Below are 20,138 nucleotides of genomic sequence, written 5' to 3' on the forward strand. Positions count from 1 at the left end.
GTGGATGTTGATGAAACTTGGCCTTGATGTTCCTTTGGTCTTCTTCCAAAACTGTTCACTTTGGTTACTTCGAAAGTCATTTTATATGAAACTGCTGGCTGGATTTTAAAATATGCGGAAATCACAATTGTTATCTTTAATAGTTATATCTAAAAGAGATTAATAAGTACCGCTTTTCAAATGAATTAACATCTTTTAAAATACAATGCAATTTATAAAATGGGGTCGAAATGTCCAAGGAATTGGGGTTGAAATGTCTCTTAATTTATCTCCTAGATAATAGGATCCAATCAGTAGTCCTAAATGGCACTACCTCTGATGCCATCCCAGTATCATCAGGTGTCCCACAGGGGTCTGTACTTGGTCCCCTGCTCTTCCTAGCTTACATAAATGACCTCCCACAAAACGTCAGCTCCAAAGTCCGTCTGTTTGCAGATGACACGGCAATATATCTAACTCTGACATCTGCAGACCAATCTGTCACTCTCCAAAATGACCTCAAACTTCTAGAAAAGTGGGAGTTGGAGTGGGATATGGAGTTCAACTCCTCCAAGTGTCAAGTGATCCACGCCACTAGAAGGAACCATCCTATACGTACCCAGTATTACCTACATGGAGTCCAACTTGAATCGGTCAGCTCAGCTAAATACCTAGGCGTGGATATCTCAAATGACCTATCATGGGACAATCACATAAACAGGTCAACCAAGAAAGCTAACCAAACCCTAGGGTTTTTACGAAGAAACATTAAGGTCAAATCCCAACCCATTAAGACCATTGCTCACCAGACTCTAGTCCGACCCCAGCTTTAATATGCCTCCGAGGTATGGTCGCCCCACACCCAAACTCAAATTGACTAAATTAAAAGCGTCCAAAGGAGAGCCGCCCGTTGGATCAAGACCGACTACGGCCGTACTTCCAGCGTAACAGATATGCTACACTCCCTAAACGTACCTCGCGCACAGTGTCCTAGGAATTAGTATCGTTAAACCTACATATAACCAAACGTATACGTCCGTCATTCCTCACACTAACACCGGCGGAAGTTTATGACGCCATTTTCGGCAAAAGTGGAAAGTCATTGTGCTAGAATTCGAATTAACTCTGTCCTGACAATGCCACCCACAGATCCAACAAAGATTTCTAAAGTTGTAGTTCACCCACTCGTACTGCTTAGTGTCGTGGATCATTTCAATCGCATGGGAAAGGTTGGAAATGTGAAAAGAACGGTCGGAATTCTTCTAGGAGCGAACAGACAAGGCGTGCTTGATGTTTCAAACAGTTATGCTGGTAAATTATTCAGCAGTAGATTAAATTATGATATTGAAATTAGGCGCTGTCTATCTGACATGAAGATCTAGTCATGTCCGGTTATATTGATTATGTCTGCTTCAGTTATCCACCCTTCATTCACAGGCACGGGTCCAGTGTATATTTTTTGTTATTGTATTGTTTTTTTTTTTTACATAAATATACTTCTTACAGCGTTCGACACTAACTTTTTTGCCAGGTATCCCAAAGGAATACCTGCTGGGAAATTTAGGAATCCCTGCTGAAAATTAGGAGTCCCTGATAACAAAATGTGGTAAGAACATGAAAAAACTAAAATCTAACAAACACAACTGTTTACAGTACTACATGTAATTTATTTCCACTTTATTTCCATTTTACATCAATGACAACAATAGCTTGTATGACTTTTGCTGTAAAAGAATAATGTCATTTCTGTCCAGGTCCTCTTCCCCCTCATCTTCACTACCATCGCACTCCTCTGCCATTTGTTGTAGTTCGTCTAAATATATGCCGCCTAGTTCATTCCCCCTTATAACCCCCTTATTTGTAATCATTTTTTTGACAATTCCGAAGTCTCCCTTAAATAAAAAAAAAATAAAAATGTTTCGACCTACCTACCCTAATTTTTTTAGCATGTTACCAGATACAAAGATTTTTTAGGCCTTATTAATGCAACTCCCACAGACTTTATCTAAAACTAGTACTTTGGTCATAACAGATTTTCTTAAACATTTCATATTTTAGTTGTTTTATTTTGCACATTGCCTAAAAGTGGGTGGGGTTTAGTGTTTGCATGCTTTTATTATTAGCAAATTTTTCTAAATAAGAGCTGCTTTGGCAACAGTGATCATATTTTTCGTAAATGCAGACGTTTTATTGGCTTTTTATTTTAGTTTGTACTAGAAAAATCTTGTAAGAAATGATAAAAATGTTCGAAAATGTCGGTCTAGAAAACGAGTGACAAATACGAAAAACAAAAGTAACAGTTAAAGTTCTTGAAAAGAGAACTGTTTTAACTTTATTTCTCATTATACCACGTATAATTTCTGCTTATTTAATTTGTTTTGCCCAAACAAAGCCTCGGCAACGATAATAAATTTGTTATAGACCGTAACGGCCGACCGGCTCATGTAATCGTATCGAGCACACAAAATGATGGTACAAACACGATAATCTAAGGCTGCATTGTTTATCAATTAATTTGTAAACATTGATCATGACAAGGCACATTGTACTAAATACAAACCTCGAGATAAGCAAGTGTCATTTGGCGCGTGGCGTGACTGACATCTGTCGGTAGCTAATTAACATACGACGCTCCGCCTACTGCCATATTTCCGCTTGTACCGGCGAACAATATTGAAATTCACTGGGATTTTGATTGACAGGGGGCAGAACTATCGAACTTGGAACGCATCTAAGTAAATTTCCGCGAGTCAAGCCGACGCACGTGCCGTAATTTATGCGGGTAAAATACGAGTTTTTCTCGATTTTCGCGGGTCAAAACCCGGGACCTCGGGTCAACTGAACGCCCTGGCTTAGCAAAAGACCGATGTTTGAGCGAACAAGACTGGGGAATTTCATTTTTTTAGAATCATATTTTATCTGAAAATCAAGAGTCCCGACGGAACACCGAAATTGTGAACTTTAGGATCCCTTGCGGATTTTTGGTGTCCTCGGGATCCCGGGACACCGTTAGTGTCGAACGCTGTCTTATATGTTAGTCAAATGAAAAAAATTGGATGACCAGAATAAATACTAAACTGACCCCATAAGTTGCTTTGAAATACACAGTACAAGTCTCTACCACAGGCATGGGTCCAGTGTACATTTTTTTGCTTTTCAAACAAATATACTTTATATATGTTAGTCAAATTAAAAAAAAGTCGATGGCAAAAAATCCAGTAATAGTGTCATATACATTGAAAAGGTGAACTATGCGAGCGTAACACTATGGGAAGCTACTCGGCAAACTTGTGGAACATTTCAAAATCGGAGTTTATACACTTGCAGTCGCTACCTGCATGATTGCACCTTCGACACATTTTAAGCTATCCATAAATACTAAACTGACCCCATAAATTGCTTTGAAGTACACAGAACAAGTCTCTAGGAGCGAAATATTTCAAATATCCTCGGCGATTTCAGCTGCCAAACGAAGTGATAAAAACCAGGAACACGTCCGCTATCAGGAATGAAATCACCGGGGATAACTGAAATATTTCGCTCGTAGAGACTTGTACTGTGTTTTTCAAAGCAATTTATGGGGTCAGTTTAGCATTTATGGAAGGCTTTAAATGTTTCAAAGGTGCGATCATGCAGGTAGTGGCTGCAAGTGTATAAACTCCGATTTTGAAATGTTCCACAAGTTTGCCGAGTAGCTTCCCATAGCGTTACACTCGCATAGTTCACCTTTTCAATGTAAATGATACTATGACCGGATTTTTTGTCATCAATTTTTTAGCTCGACTATTCGAAGAATAAGTAGAGCTATCCTACTCAACACGGCGTCGGCGTCACACCTTGGTTAAGTTTTTCGTACCAGTCCACATTTTGACAAAGTCTTTTGAGATAAAGCTTTGAAACTTTCAACACTTATTTACCATCACCATGGCCAGTTATAGGCAAGAGTACATAACTCCATCAAGGATTTTGGCTGAATTATGGCCCTTTTTGACTTAGAAATCATGGTTAATATTTCGTACCAGTTCATATTTTGACAAAGTCTTTTGAGATAAAGCTTTGAAACTTTCAACACCTGTTTACCATCACCATATCCAGTTATAGGCAAGAGTACATAACTCCATCAAGGATTTTGGCTGAATTATGGCCCCTTTTGACTTAGAAATCATGGTTAAGTTTTTCGTACCAGTTCATATTTTGACAAAGTCTTTTGAGATAAAGCTTTGAAACTTTCAACACTTGTTTACCATCACCATGTCCAGTTATAGGCAAGAGCACATAACTCCATCAAGGATTTTGGCTGAATTATGGCCCTTTTTGACTTAGAAATCATGGTTAATATTTCGTACCGGTTCATATTTTGACAAAGTCTTTTGAGATAAAGCTTTGAAACTTTCAACACCTGTTTACCATCACCATATCCAGTTATAGGCAAGAGTACATAACTCCATCAAGGATTTTGGCTGAATTATGGCCCTTTTTGGCTTAGAAATCTGGGTTAATATTTCGTACCAGTTTATATTTTGACAAAGTCTTTTGAGATAAAGCTTTGAAACTTTCAACACCTGTTTACCATCACCATATCCAGTTATAGGCAAGAGTACATAACTCCATCAAGGATTTTGGCTGAATTATGGCCCCTTTTGACTTAGAAATCTTGGTTAAGTTTTCCGTACCAGTTCATATTTTTTGTAAAGTGTTTGACATATGGCTTTGAAACTTTTATCACTTGTTTAGTATAATAGTCTCTGTCTGTAGGAAAGAGTACATAACTCTGTCATCTTTTTTGGCTGAATTATGGCCCTTTCTGGACTTCGAAATTGGTTCTGTTTTCATACAAGTCCACTTTTTGTCAAAACTATTTGACATATGGCTTTTAAACTTTGAACACTTGTTTATCATTATGATTTCCATCTGTAGGCAAGAGTACATAACTATTTTGACTGAATTATGGCGCTTTTTGGACTTTGAAATTGGTTCATACATTGCCATTTAGTGCAAGACTTATCGAAATCAAAGAAATACAGGAACATTGTTTGTCTAATCTATTTATTTCTTTTGTCTGAATATCTGTGGAAATATTTTGACCCCATTCTTCAATCAATTCTTCGAATAGTCGAGCGCGCTGTCATCAGACAGCTCTTGTTTTTCTTTTGACTAACATATATAAAGTATATTTGTGTGCAAAAAAATTATATTAAACAAAAAATATACACTGGACCCGTGCCTGTGGTCTCTACGAGCGAAATATTTCAGTTATCCTCGGCGATTTCATTCCGGACAGCGGACGTGTTCCTGGTTTTTATCACTTCATTTGGCAGCTGAAATCGCCGGGGATAACTGAAATATTTCGCTCGTAGAGACTTGTACTGTGTTTTTCAAAGCAATTTAAGGGGTCAGATTAATATTTATGGAAGGCTTTAAATGTTTCAAAGGTGCGAATATGCAGGTAGTGGCTGCAAGTGTATAAACTCCGATTCTGAAATGTTTAACAAGTTTGCCGAGTAGCTTCCCATAGCGTTATGCTCGCATAGTTCACCTTTTCAATGTATATGATACTGTGACCGCAGGGCCCTTGATCGGCAGTTTTTGCAGCCGAATATCGGCTGCTTCCCCCGCCAAAATAGTATCCTTTTTTCCCCCTCCAGAGAAAAAATTCCCCCTTACTGGGCATTCGGTTGACCCGAGGTCCCGGGTTTTTGATCCGCGAAAATCGAGAAAAACTCGTATTTGACCCGCACAAAATATGCTCCGTGCATCGGGTTGACTCGCGGAAATTTTGTTTGATGCGCCTCGAGTTCGAAAGTTCTGCCCCTTGTCAATCAAAATCACAGTCAATTTCAATATTGTCTGCCGTTATACGCAGAAGTATGGCAGTAAGTGGAGCAACATAGGTTAATTAGCTGCTAACAGATGTCAGTCACGCCACGCGCCGATTGACACGTGGTCATCTCGCGGTTTATATTTAGTACAATAATTCCTGTCATTATCAAAGGTGTTTACTGATCAATGTGTAAAAATTAATTGATAAACAATGCAGCTTTAGATTATCGTCTTTGCACAAATTGGATAATTGAAATCATTATTTTGTTTGCTTGAACGATTGCGTGAGCTGGTAAGCCGTTACGGTCTATAGAAAATTTATTATCATTGCCGAGGCTTTGTTTGGTCCAAATAAATTAAATGCTTTAATAAGCAGAAATTGTAAGTATTGAATAGGATTGGTAAAAAAAGAAATTTAAAACAGGTATTTCATCAAGAATTTTAAATATTTACTTTCGTTTTCCATATTTGTCACCCGTTTTCGCGACCGTGATTTTCGGACGTTTTCATCATTTCTTACAAGATTTTTTAGTACAATCTAAATAAAAAGCCATTTGAAAGTCTGCATTTAAGAAAAATATGATCACTGTTGCAAAAGCAGAACTTATTTTGAAGCATTTTTGATAATAAAATGCAAAGGCACCAAACCCCACCAACTTTTAGACAACTAAAATATAAATTGATTAAAAAAATGTGTAATGATAAATGTACTTGTTAGCTCACCTGAGCACAAAGTGCTCAGGGTGAGGTATTGTGATCGCTCACCGTCCTGCGTCCGTCCGTCCGTCCACACTTTCCTTTAAACAACATCTCCTCCTAAACCAACAGGCCAATTTTGATGAAACTTCACAGGGTTGTTCCTTGGATGGTCTTCTTTAAAAATTGTTCAAAGAATTGAATTCCATACAGAATTCTGGTTGCCATGGCAACCAAAAGGAAAAACTTTAAAAATCTTCTTCTCAAAAACCAGAAGCCCTAGAGCTTAGATATTTGGTGTGAAGCATTGCCTAGTGGACCTCTACCAAGTTTGTTCAAATCATGACCCCAGGGTCAAAATTGACCCCGCCCCAGGGGTCACTTGATTTTACATAGGAAAATCTTAAAAAATCTTGTTCTCAAAAACCAGAAGCCCTAGAGCTTAGATATTTGACCTGTAGCATTGCCTAGTGGACCTCTACTAAAATTATTCAAATCATGACCCCGGGGTCAAAATTGACCTCGCCCCAGGGGTCACTTGATTTTATATAGGAAAATCTTCAAAAAATTTCTAAAAATAAAGCAGAAGGCCTAGAGCTTAGATATTTGACGTGTAGCATTGCCTAATGGACTTCTACAAAATTTATTCAAATCATGACCCCCGGGGTCAAAATTGACCCCACCCCAGGGGTCACTTGATTTTACATAGAAAAATCTTCAAAAATTTTCTAAAAATAAACCAGAAGGCCTAGATCTTAGATATTTGACATGTAGCATTTCCTAGTAGACTTCTACAAAATTTGTTCAAATCATGACCCCCCGGGTCAAATTGACCCCGCCCCATGGGATTACTTGATTGTACATAGAAAAATCTTTAGAATAAACCAGAAGGCCTAGAGCTTAGATATTTCATATGTAGCATTGCCTAGTGGACCTCTACAAAATTTGTTCAAATCATGACCCCCGGGGTTAAAATCGACCCCACCCCAGGGGTCACTTGATTTTACATAGGAAAATCTTCAAAAATTTTCTAAAAATAAACCAGAAGGCTTAGATCTTAGATATTTGACATGTAGCATTGCCTAGTAGACTTCTACAAAATTTGTTCAAATCTTGACCTCCGGGGTCAAATTGACCCCACTCCATGGGGTTATTTGTTTAGCTTTAGCAAAGAATTTTTTTCAAGAAAGTAATTAAACTGAGGTGAGCGATATAGGGCCATCATGGCCCTCTTGTTTTAGATAAAGTTTGTCGAAGTTTCATTAATAACAGTATAGCTTGTCCCCTGAAAAGCTGATCTTGACATGATATAATTGCAGTTACCAATAGTATGTTGACAAAAAGAAACAACTTTAGTGTAATGAGAGTTATACATGTTATAGTTCTTACATAGTATGTTATTCTTTGAAGGCAATGAAAATTCCCCCTTTTGGCTAAAACGTCGCGAAAATTCCCCCGCCTGAGGGCTGCGGACCCCTTCCCCCAAAGTAGAGTGAGGGCCCTGGACCAGATTTTTTGTCATCATTTTTTTTTTTTCAGTTGACTAACATATAAATGTATATTTGTGTGAAAAAAGGATTTTTTATATTAAACAAAAAAATCACTGGACCCGTGCCTGTGCCTTAATTAGCAACAACCACAACTTTTTTGTTGGTTTTGATTACAAGATGAATTTTTTTTTTTTTTTGACTCTTGTATTGTATGAACGACAAATCAGTTGTGTTTTTGAACATAAAATTTGTCCTAGATTTTGACAGGTAACATTTATTTTTCAGTTTTTGAAGCAAAAGTGACCTCAGCTAATTGCATATCTTTGTCATATATGTATTTGATTTATTTTAATATGACTTATTTATCCATTACAAAGGAAGATTTCCCTAAATTCTTTAGAGTGTTTATGCAGCCATTCAGTAAAAAAATGAAAATGAAATTTTAGCGCCATTCAAATACATGATACTTTCACTTTTGAAAACAGTGTATAATTTCCATTTGTCCATAATTCCCTGTCTTAAAAATCCAGGGTTCTCGCCAGGCTATTATCGCCTGTCGCATGCGACATGCCTTTAGACTTGGAGTTGTATATTTGACATCCCTTATTTCCCCCGTCATCCCTTAATTGCCGAAGCGACATGTCATAAACACATCCCAATAAACACTCCGACTAATCCGATAGTGTATTCGAAAAGCTGCCGCGTGCTCACCTGATAGTTAAGGTAAAATGATGTCAGTTAAGATAACCGATAAACCAATGACAGCTTCCTATGTATGTGGAACCTGTGACATAAATTTCATCGTAGCTCCGCCTTTAAATCCTTTGACAGGCGGTATCTTATGATGTGTACATGCAGGGTTCGAATTTAAGCTCGCATACTTGCGAAATGCGAGTGCAAATTCCAAACTGCGAGGTGAGATTTCAGACACTAGCATTTTTTTGCGAGTGAAAATTTTTGGCCGAATAATGTGCATTTCTAACGGTCGTCTCGATCTTACACTGTTCTTTCTTTAAAACTCGCGGTCATTGCAGTGCATTGTCATTTGCAGAACGAATTTCGGAGCACTCTTTCGTCGTAAACGGAAGTTTACACTCGATACATGTCCCGTGCGCATGTCTTTTCAACTGCTGACAAGTACCTGCGCCAATTTTGATGAAGTTTACCACATCCGGTGGGTTTTTTGGTAATCTATAATAAGTTACTATTTATATAGCACAAATATGATTGGCTGGACTCGTCACGTGGATGTTTGGTTTCCCAACATTTATATCATAGCTGGCTGCACCGGCGAAATAAAAATGGACAAGTTTTTGAAAAGGCCCAGCACTAGTAAATAAGCCGATGTTGATGAGAAAAAGGCAAAAGTTGAAGCGGAAAAGGCATCGGCTAAGGGTGTATCCGCTAGCTTAAAAACTGTTAAGAAATGGATGAAAGAGTTTAATATAGATCTGCAGTATGATGTTGAAGGTGACCACGTGACAAAAATCGTCTGCAAAACTTGCAAGTCATTTGCACCAGCAAACATGTCCTCCAATATAAGCAATTAATGCATACTAAAAGGCTGTTGATTTTTACTTGGAACCATATATAAAACTATCAGATATTTTGTAAACTAATAAAAATGTTGACTTGAGTTTGAGTTGAGAGGCACACGTATAAGATAGTAGTTAATACGACTTTCAACCGGAGCAGTCCAAAACCTCTTACAATAATATTTACTGATGCCTAGATTTAAGTGAATAATATTTACCGATGCCTAGATTTAAGTGTAAAAAATGTCTGAAACAGAATCAATTTATAGGAGCATATTTTTTTTTCAGTTTGTCTCTGGTAACACTACTGTCAAGAGAGAGTCGGTTGCTTTCCATGTAAAATCTGCAATGCATGAACGAGCCATAAATTCAAAGTGTGCCCAAGAGAAAAAGGCCAGAAATGAGCCCTCTGATCTTGAAAAGGGTTTTCAAAAAATAGATATGGGTACCTCTGTGAAAATGAGCAAACTCTTTAGAACTTCATATTACATTGCCATGAAGGAGAGACCATTTACAGATTTTCCTGACTTAGTAGACCTTCAGACCATTAATGGTTTGCCACTTGGTGACACTTACCGTACTGACAAAGCTGCAAGAAATTTCATTGAGCACATTGGTGGTGTTTATTTTGATAATATCAAAGGTCTTATTCATGATGCTGATTATTTTAGCATATTTTGTGATGGATCAACTGATAGATCAGATACTGAAAAAGAAGTTATTTTTGTTAAATGTTTAGAAGATTATTATCCAAAAATGAAATATCTTAAAATTGTTGAACCTGAAAACACAAAGGCAGAGGGTATCTTAGCAGCTATTGGCCAAGCATTTTTTGAGTTTGAGCTCAACAGTTACAAGCAGAAAACTGTAGGCTTTTGTTGAGATGGGGCATCAGTTATGATGGGGTCTAAAAAGGGTGTTATTCAATTGCTGAAAACAAATGGCAATGCTGAATGGATTAAAGCAGTATGGTGTTTGGCACACCGGCTAGAACTTGCTGTAAAAGATGCCTTCAAGTCAACATACATGGATAATGTTATAGAAATGCTTGTTTCTATTTACTGTTTTTATAAGGGCTCAGGCAAAAGGTTTAAAGAAGCTGAAGACATAGCAGAGTTATTCGGGGAACATTCTATGAAACCTGAAAAAGCTAATGGTACTAGGTGGGTTGACCATAAACTTAGAGCAACCAGTAAACTGATTCAAAACTGGCAAGTTATTGTCACTCGGAGAATTATGCTGAGGACAATTCAAACAGAGGACATGGGTTATCTACAGGCATTATCAAACAGTTTTAACCAATGCTGACTGTAACTTGGTCAATGCACTTAGCCAGTGGGCTGATCTGAAGTTTCATGTATCTGGAAATGCAAGATATACCAACAAACATCCACTTTTAGTTTGGCAGCTAGTTAGTCAAATGGACCAAGATAAGGGTGACTATAAAGATATACTTAAAATAATACATCTGACAAATGTCTTGCCATTGGCTAATGCCTCATGTGAGAGAGCATTTTCCACAATGAAGGGAATAAAGTCTGACTGGAGGTGTAAGCTAGGAGCTGAAGTCCTTGACACTTTGATGCGAATCAAAGTTGCTGATGTTGCCCTTAGAGAGTATGACCCAAAACCTGCTGTGACAAGATGGTGGTTGTCTGGACAAAGACAGAAAAGACCAAATACTCTGCCATATGGAGCCAGAAACTGAGATGCAGTTTCTAGGCTATACTATTACATGTACATGTGTCTGGCATAGCCTGAGCAGTTCACAGCAAGTTTTGGGCCATGTACAGTACAATGGCCATGATAACAGTGTATTGCACTATTAATTTAGTTAATGTTCTAATAAAGTGACAAGTCGCGGAAAAAGTTGTTTTTTCATTTAGCAAGTTAAAAAAAATACCACTTGCGAAAAAATGCAAGTAGAAAATCTGGCTAAATTCGAACCCTGACATGAATGTGACTGTTTTCGCAAGTTTTAAGGTTATATTTGTCATTAGATATAATGACAGATGATTCAACAATTATCGTCTGAACATTTTTCGCAATCAAGGAAAGACGATGGAAGGAATTAAGTCAAAAATTGTGCAAGACGGTAAAATGATTTTGAACAATTATCGCCGTAATAATGTTTTTCACATTGTATGAAATTTGATTTCTCGGATGGAATATCGAGATGACAATGCCGTCACTTTCAAAATAGAACTTGTAGAGAAAAGTTTGAAATACCCTTCGTGCATTATTTCAACATGAGCGGGCACCTGGGTAGAGCCACTGACCTTCCGTAAGCCAGCTGGATGGTTTCCTCACATGAAGAATTCAACGCCCCGTGTGAGGCTCGAACCCACATCGATGAGGGGCAAGTGATTTGAAGTCAACGACCTTAACCACTCGGCCACGGAGGCCCCGGTCACAAATTCAGAATCCCTCCCAGCAATCCCGAATGGCCAAAGGAAATCGGGCATTGGTCCAAAATGGAAACAAGCGTTTCCCTGGATGACAGTCTGAGATTGTGTTGTTTTATATACAATAAATAGTGGACATTTTCAAAAACTTAAAATGGATATGGTTTCAGCAAATAAACTCCACAGGAATAGAAGACTGAAACTTTAAACAAATAGTGCTAAAATTGTGTTGTTTTATGTACAGTAAACCTCGCTTATAAGGAACAGCTTGAGACCTCTAAAAAATGTTCCGTATAACCGAGGTTCCTTATATCCATATAGCGAACTAGTTCCTTGTAACCGAGGTTTGTATAACGAACATAATTTGTATAGCGTACACTGTTTGACTGACGTTTGAAAAGGGCTATGTGTTCACACTCCGGGCCGACTATGTATCTTTATATGAGAAAGTAGCGTATCTCTGTCCATTTTTAGCTCACCTGTCACATAGTGACAAGGTGAGCTTTTGTGATCACCCTTCGTCCGTCGTCCGTCCGTCCGTCCGTCCGTCCGTCCGTGCGTCCGTCCATCAACAATTTCTTGTCTGCACGATAGTGGTTTCATTTATGATTTTATTTTAACCAAACTTGCACACAACTTGTATCCCCATAAGATCTCGGTTCCTTTCTTGAACTGGCCAGATCTCATTATGGGTTCCAGAGTTATGGCCCCTGAAAGGGCCAAAATCAGCTATTTTGACCTTGTCTGCACAATAGCAGCTTTATTTATGATTTTATTTTAACCAAACTTGCACACAACTTGTATCGCTATAAGATCTTGATTCCTTTCTTGAACTGGCTAGATTCCATTATGGGTTCCAGAGTTATGGCCCCTGAAAGGGCCAGAATTAGCTATTTTGACCTTTTCTGCACAATAGCAGCTTCATTTATGATTTGAATTTAATCAAACTTGCACAAAACTTGTGTTGCCATAAGATCTCAGTTCCTTTGTTGAACCGGCCAGATCCCCTATTGGGTTCCAGAGTTATGGCCCCTGAAAGGACCAAAATTAGCTATTTTGACCTTGTCTGCACAATAGCAACTTTATTTATGATTTGATTTTAACCAAACTTGCACACAACTTGTATCACCACAAGATCTTGGTTCCTTTCTTGAACTGGCCAGATTCCATCATGGGTTCCAGAGTTATGGCCCCTTAAAGGTCCAAAATTGGCTATTTTGGCTTTTGCAGCCATATAGAGACTTCATTTATGGTTTTATTTGATACAGACTTCCAAAATATCTTCAACAACAATAAGTCATGACAAATCAGATCCAGTCGTAGTTTCCGGAGTTATTTTATATCTGATTACCTCCCCTGATTGTAGTCAAAATGGATTTATATCAGTAAGAACTTATAGGACTTATTCGAAATTTCATTATTGTCATTAGTTGGACTGAGCCAATCAGGGTAGATAACTATGGACTGATTTTATGTCAAATTACCTCCCTTTATTTCAAATTAAAATGGGTATATTTCCATAACTAATGAAGATACTGATCTGAAATTTCATTTATGTCAACAGATTTATTTGGCAGATCCTTCTTTTGTTCACTTACAATAATTTTCTTTTTGATTACTTCCCTTTTACGTTACTATAAATAGCTTATTTTTAGTAACTTTTTTATTATTGGCCGTAGGGAAAACCCGAGACCACTTTTCTGTGGTACAACATGGATGGTACCTCCAATTTTTAGGTGTATTTTGACATATCTGTACCTTGTAAGAATTTTGTTTTTCTGTTTGGTTAAATTTCTTACTTTGTTGTTCCTGTCCTTTGGACTTAGATATTTTTTCTGAGGACCTTCTTGCCCTCAAGTGCAGTGATAACAGGTGAGCGATATAGGGCCATCGTGGCCCTCTTGTTTATATTTATCTTGCACAAGGAAATTCAATACATAAAATGACCAAACAATACCAGCCAAGGGAATATATTTCGTATCGCATCCATTTGAAAACAATGTGAACCAATTATTATGTCTCCCACCACACAGTGGTGTGGGAGACATATTGATTTACTCCAGTCTGTCTGTGTGTGTGTGTGTCTGTCACAAAGCTTGTCCGCACTCTAAGTCAAACATTTCTCATCCGATTTTCACCAAACTTAAACAAAATGTGTTTGACCATAAGACCTCGGCCAAGTTCGATAACTAGCCAAATCGGTCCAGGCATCTTGGAGTTACGGCCCTTGAATTACCAAAAATGCGCCTTTTTACTCTTGTCCGCACTCTTAGTCAAACATTTCTCATCCGATCTTGAACAAAATGTGTTTGACCATGAGACCTCGGCCAAGTTCGATAACTAGCCAAATCGGTCCAGGCATTTTGGAGTTATGGCCCTTGAATTATCGAAAAATTGGCCTTTTTACTCATGTCCGCACTCTTAATTAAACATTTCTCATCCGATCTTCACCAAACTTGAACTAAATGTGTTTGACTATGAGACCTCGGCCAAGTTCGAAAACTAGCCAATCGGTCCAGGCATTTTGGAGTTACGGCCCTTGAATTATCGAAAAATCGGCCTTTTTACTCTTTTCCGCACTCTAAGTCGAACATTTCTCATCCAATCTTCACCAAACATGAACAAAATGTGTTTGACCATGAGACCTCAGCCAAGTTCGATAACTAGCCAAATCGGTCCAGGCATTTTAGAGTTACGGCCCTTGAATTACCGAAAAAATCCGTCTGTTAACTCTTGTCCGCTCTCTAAGTCGAACATTTCTCATCCGATCTTCACCAAACTTAAACAAAATTTGTTTGGCCATAAGGCCTTTCCCAAGTCCGATAACTAGCCAAATCCGCCCAGGCACTTTTGATTTATGGCGCTTGAATTACTGATTGGATCCACTCATCCAGACCATCTAATTGGATCCACTCGTCTAAAACATCTAGAGAAACTAACATTTTTCATAGGAGCAGTTATGGGAGACATGCGCTTTTCTCAAAAGTATCTCTAGTTGTTTAATTAATTCGGGAACGGCTATGAAAAACAACACAATCAAGTCCTGTGACTATCCTGCAACATTCTAATTTTAATCATCATTTAATCCAATTATCGCGATTAGCGGCGAATTCAAAACTCCGCTAAGTACGCCGCGTGTTAAAAACCAAATTCAGAGTGGGTTGTCTCGTGTTGATTAGATTACGTAAACACGCAATACGACCTTAATCAACCATGCATCTATTGGAAAACGTGCATCTTTGATTGGCCAGGAGCACAAAGAGTCATCGTAAACTCCGCCTTTTGATTGACAGGCGCAACTGTTTTCCATTGTGTATTGAACAAACACGCGTATGGAAAAAAATATGCGTCACGGGGAATCGCGTTTGGGATTTTCTAGCATCCTTTTTTCTTAAAGTATGCGTCTAAATACACATAATTAAGCGTGTTGTACTATTTGGTTACGGTGGTGATAATACTTTTTGTGAGTCTCTACAAATGTAGGAATATAAACTAAATAACAGAAGTGAGCTATCTACGAGTATATTTTAAAGACTGAAGCATAATACACAATCGTCTAGTATTTTGTAAATGTTAATGATGATATTATATATTTTCTTCTCATCGTATCCGTGAATTAACAAACTAAAGATCATGAAATAATTTGTGTTTATGCGCGTGCGACGTTACTCTGACGTCATCAGCGATTCTCCTGTTTATTTATTTCCGATTTTTAATAATTTTTATGCTTTATGTCTGTTCGCTATAACCGAGGGCTTTTTGACATTGAATTTCATACTTTGGGACTGGAAAAAGTCTTCCTTATAACCGAGTGTTCCTTATAACCGAGTTCCCTATAACCGAGGATTTTTACATTGAATAAAGAAGGAATTATATCGGGGAATTGGAAACTGTTCCTTATAACCGAGCGTTCCTTATATCCGAGTTCCTTATAAGTAAGGTTTACTGTACAATTAATAGTAAATGAACATTTTCAGCAACTTAAAATTGATAAACTTTAATTGTCATTCAGCAAATAAGCTCCATAGGATTTTATAACACGATATCTCTATTTGTTCTTGTTGTACATGTAAATGATGCTTATTAATCACTGAAATACCACTGTGTTTTTCACTCTGACATGCACCAAAATGAGTTGTAGTAACACAAAATTTTCTAGAGTGACCCCCATACCGCAAAGGGAGGGGACACCCCTCCCGCACCCACCCCTTTATCTGTCAAAATATATTCTTCTGCAACATGCCTTCAAAAAATCCTGGCTAGAACCCTGAAATCATACAGTATTTAGAATACCTTATATGCAACACGATAAGCTAGGTTTAAAAAGTGTTTTCAAAAGTTTAAGTTTTTTTGGGGTCACATTTTTTGGAAATTGTGAATCAGGTGTTTGCAAGAGTTATCTTTCCTATGGTCGTTGCTACCTTAATCTTCCGCGGTACAGAACTAAAAACAACTGACTCAGCTAACTATCTTGATGTAACAATCGCAAAAGACCTAAACTGGACCCATCATATAAACAATATAACAGCATATGCAAATAACTCATTAAGATTCATATTAATAAAGAAATGTCAAAACAAACAATAAACAGGTCAAACAAGCAGCTTATAACACATAGATGTAAGACTCCAGTTAGAATATTGCTCCATTGTCTGGTAGTCCAACTAATTTGACACGATCCTAGGAAATATTGAGATAACTTTTTCATATGGGCAATATCCCCACTTGCGTCAAACTCTCGAAAGACCAAAATAATGGGAGCAATTTCCGATGATATTTTCATCGCTGCCGACGCTTTGCATGCTACAGGCTTAAATGCCGATTATGTAACAAAGTGGCCATAAATTCAAATTAAACTTACATTTATCAAAAGAGGGTTCAATTCCTCATTGATTTATGTAAAAATTATTAAATAATATCCAAAATTATGAATTTTCTGGTGATTTAAACCTATGTGTGTACTGTACACGAAGTCTACACGTCAGTATGCGCAAGCGATAAAACCAATAACTTTACATGACTGTGTACTGTGATTTATCCTCCATTATTTTGGTCCTTCAAAGTTTTGACGTTTAGATTGCCCTGCCACAAATATAAAACAATCTGAACGTCGAATTATTTTGACTAAATTGTCTAGCATCCCTGGCAAAAACACCTTACCAGTAAAATTGAGAGTGTCCAGAGAGCTGCTGCTAGATATGTCTGTAACAACTATGACTTTACTGATAGTGTAACTAAAATGATTCAAGGACTCCAGTGGAAATCTCTAGAACATCGTAGAATTCAAATCTCTTATCTTTTTGTATAACATCCAGTATAATCTTGTCTTTGTTGACCACAGTCACCTGATACCAACAAGAAACCTAAATTTTCTCATACCCCAGTCACGCACCCAGTATCACTCAAATTCTTTCTTCCCCAGAACCATCAGAAACTGGAATGCTCTTTCCATATATATTCTGTCAAGCCCCAGCTTAAATGTCTTCTCTGACAGGCTGGTGGTGGTCATATAAAAGAGGCCCCGCCCCAGGGGTCCCAAGTTTTACATAGATTGTATAGGAAAAAACTTTAAAAATCTTCTTGTCTTAAAACACAAGACCTATGCTTTTGATATTTGGTATGTAGCATTGCCTGGTTGTCCTCTACCAAGATTGTTCAAACTATTACCCTGGGATGGAAAGAGGCCCTGCCCAGGGGGTCCCAATTTTTACATACACTTATATAGAAAAAAAACTTTAAAAATCTTCTTGTCTGAAACCACAAGACCTAGACCTTTGATATTTGGTATGTAGCATTGTCTCATGGTCCTCTACCAAGATTGTTCAAATTATTACCATGGGGTGAAAAGTGGTCCCACCCCGGGGGTCCCAGGTTTTATATAGACTTATATTGGAATTTTTTTTTTAAATCTTCTTGTCTAAAAGTTCAAGGCCTAGGCCTTTGATACTTGGTTTATAGCATTGCCTAGTGGTTCTTTAACAAGAATGTTCAACTTATGCCCCTGGGGTGAAAAGGGGTCCTACCATGGGGGTCACTTGTTATATGAGTTATATAGGAAAAAATACTTTAAAAATTTTCTGATCATATTTCCTATTCTGTTTTACTATAATTACCTGATGACCCCAAATAATTAGGGGACACTTGACTTTGATCTTGACCTACTTTTTTGTTTTTTAAGATAGAGCCTTGAAACTTGGATGACAAATACAGTTTTGCACACCGATCTTAAAATAGACTTTCAGTGACCATGAATTAGACCTACTCACCTACTTTCTTAATATTTTAGCATCAGTTTGACATTTGAAACATGTAGCTCATATTACTCAGGTGAGCGATCCAGGGTCATCATGGCCCTCTTGTTTTAATAATATTTTCTGCTAATGACAGGTGCCTTACATTACTTGCACAGGTACTATGCTAAAGCATATAAATTATGTGGTGCGAAACCCTTAATTCAGTGAAATTAGTCACTGTCTGAAGTATCATACTTACCTGCTTGCATTAAAGATGCTATAATGCAGTAACCCTTGTTTTGGCAACAAACATACCTGGATTTTTTTACATTACGCACATGCGTACTGTGCATATTTAAATGGATGTTACGCCCTTGTAGTGGGTTTTGAAAAATGACAGGATCATGCTTAAAGATAGATCCAGTGGGGTATGGCCTTACCAGGTAGTGTCTTATCTAGAAGTGAGTTGAAATTTGAAAATCTCTGATTGTGGATCATTTATGTTTAGGCTAGCTAAACTGTAAAAAAGAAATGAAGTGTTATGTGTTGGGAATGTAATTTGGGTGGCAAACGAGACTGAAAGGTAGTCTGTAATAAACAATTGGTTTGTCAAGTGGACTGGTGAGACCATTTGACTGTGTTTTGGCCAAAATTTTACCCCAGTCCCCCTGTTCATTCAATCTGACTAAAGAACATCTCCAATTACGCTACACTTAGGATCTGAAGATGAGCTATTGATAACCTCGTTCTGAGTCCTGACTACTAGCCAATCAGAGCCTTTCTTACAACATTTTGTATCTGAAAATAGAAGTTTAAAAAATCTATATTTAGCCTGGGTTTTTCATATTTACAATTCTTATGACGACCACATTGCGACTACGCCCTTGTGTTTTGAGAGAAATCATAATGCCATGGTACGGACTTCGTCACATATGGTGTCAGACAGCCGGTTAGCTCAGTTGGTAGGGCACTCGCCCTGTAAGCAAGGGCTCCCGGGTTCAAGCCCCGGACTGACTGCACATTTTTCTCACCCTTTGACAGTCGACGCTGTTTTGATGGTTCAGTCAAATGCTTGTTGAAACAAGTCATCTGATTGGTTCAAATAAAAATAGATTTGCGAAAATAAAAATAGCAATATCGGAAATCCAAAATATACAGAAGACGAATGTGAATGAGTCATTCTCAGATCTTCGTTTAGAAGATCAAGTACTTTAGTCAGATTGCCTGTTCATTAATATGTATCATAGACTTAATGTATATCACCAAAATGTATCTGAACATGTAGCCATGTACTTGAGATTTATAACTTTATGTTTCAGTGCCATTTGATGAAGATGCACATGACAAATCTGTATGGTTTTTGGACCATGACTACCTGGAATGCATGTATGGCATGTTTAAGAAAGTCAATGGTATGAAATACTTACTGATTTACACTGAACATTTTCTGTTAATTTTATTCTTTGAGAGGATTTTTGTCCCCCGCCTTTTTCGAAGTAAAAAAGGAGGATATTTATAGGTAATTAGCTTTGTATTGGGAAATATGCATAAGTTCTGCAGCTCCTAAAGTTGCACAATATTCATCCGCTAAAGAACAAGTGCATATTTCCCGATGTAAAGGTAATAACCTTTTTATAACATACTTATCTGCACGCATAAATTTATGAACTTATTCAATAGTCTGAATAAGATTGACAATAAAGACTAAATAAAAGAATAAATGCAACAATACACATTTAATTAACTCAGCCTGCCCGCTTAGCTCAGTAGGTAAGAGCGTTGGTCTACGGATCGCGGGGTCGCGAGTTCGATCCTCGGGCGGGGCGTATGTTCTCCGTGACTATTTGATAAACGACATTGTGTCTGAAATCATTAGTCCTCCACCTCTGATAATTCATGTGGGGAAGTTGGCAGTTACTTGCGGAGAACAGGTTTGTACTGGTACAGAATCCAGGAACACTGGTTAGGTTAACTGCCCGC

At 37.8% G+C, this 20,138-nt stretch overlaps 1 protein-coding gene across 1 annotated transcript in view; it reads left to right on the top strand.

The window, feature by feature from the left end:
• Nucleotides 1-1,015: 1,015 nt before the first annotated feature.
• LOC123549144 (26S proteasome non-ATPase regulatory subunit 7-like) overlaps nt 1,016-20,138 on the top strand; it is a 42,218-nt gene continuing 23,095 nt past the window's right edge. The window contains 2 exon segments of the mRNA XM_045336988.2: nt 1,016-1,290; nt 19,478-19,570. Coding sequence (XP_045192923.2) covers nt 1,050-1,290; nt 19,478-19,570 — 334 coding nt within the window. The 5' untranslated portion in view covers nt 1,016-1,049.

The sequence above is a fragment of the Mercenaria mercenaria genome, chromosome 6, assembly GCF_021730395.1.
Source record: "Mercenaria mercenaria strain notata chromosome 6, MADL_Memer_1, whole genome shotgun sequence".
Lineage (NCBI taxonomy): Eukaryota > Metazoa > Mollusca > Bivalvia > Venerida > Veneridae > Mercenaria > Mercenaria mercenaria.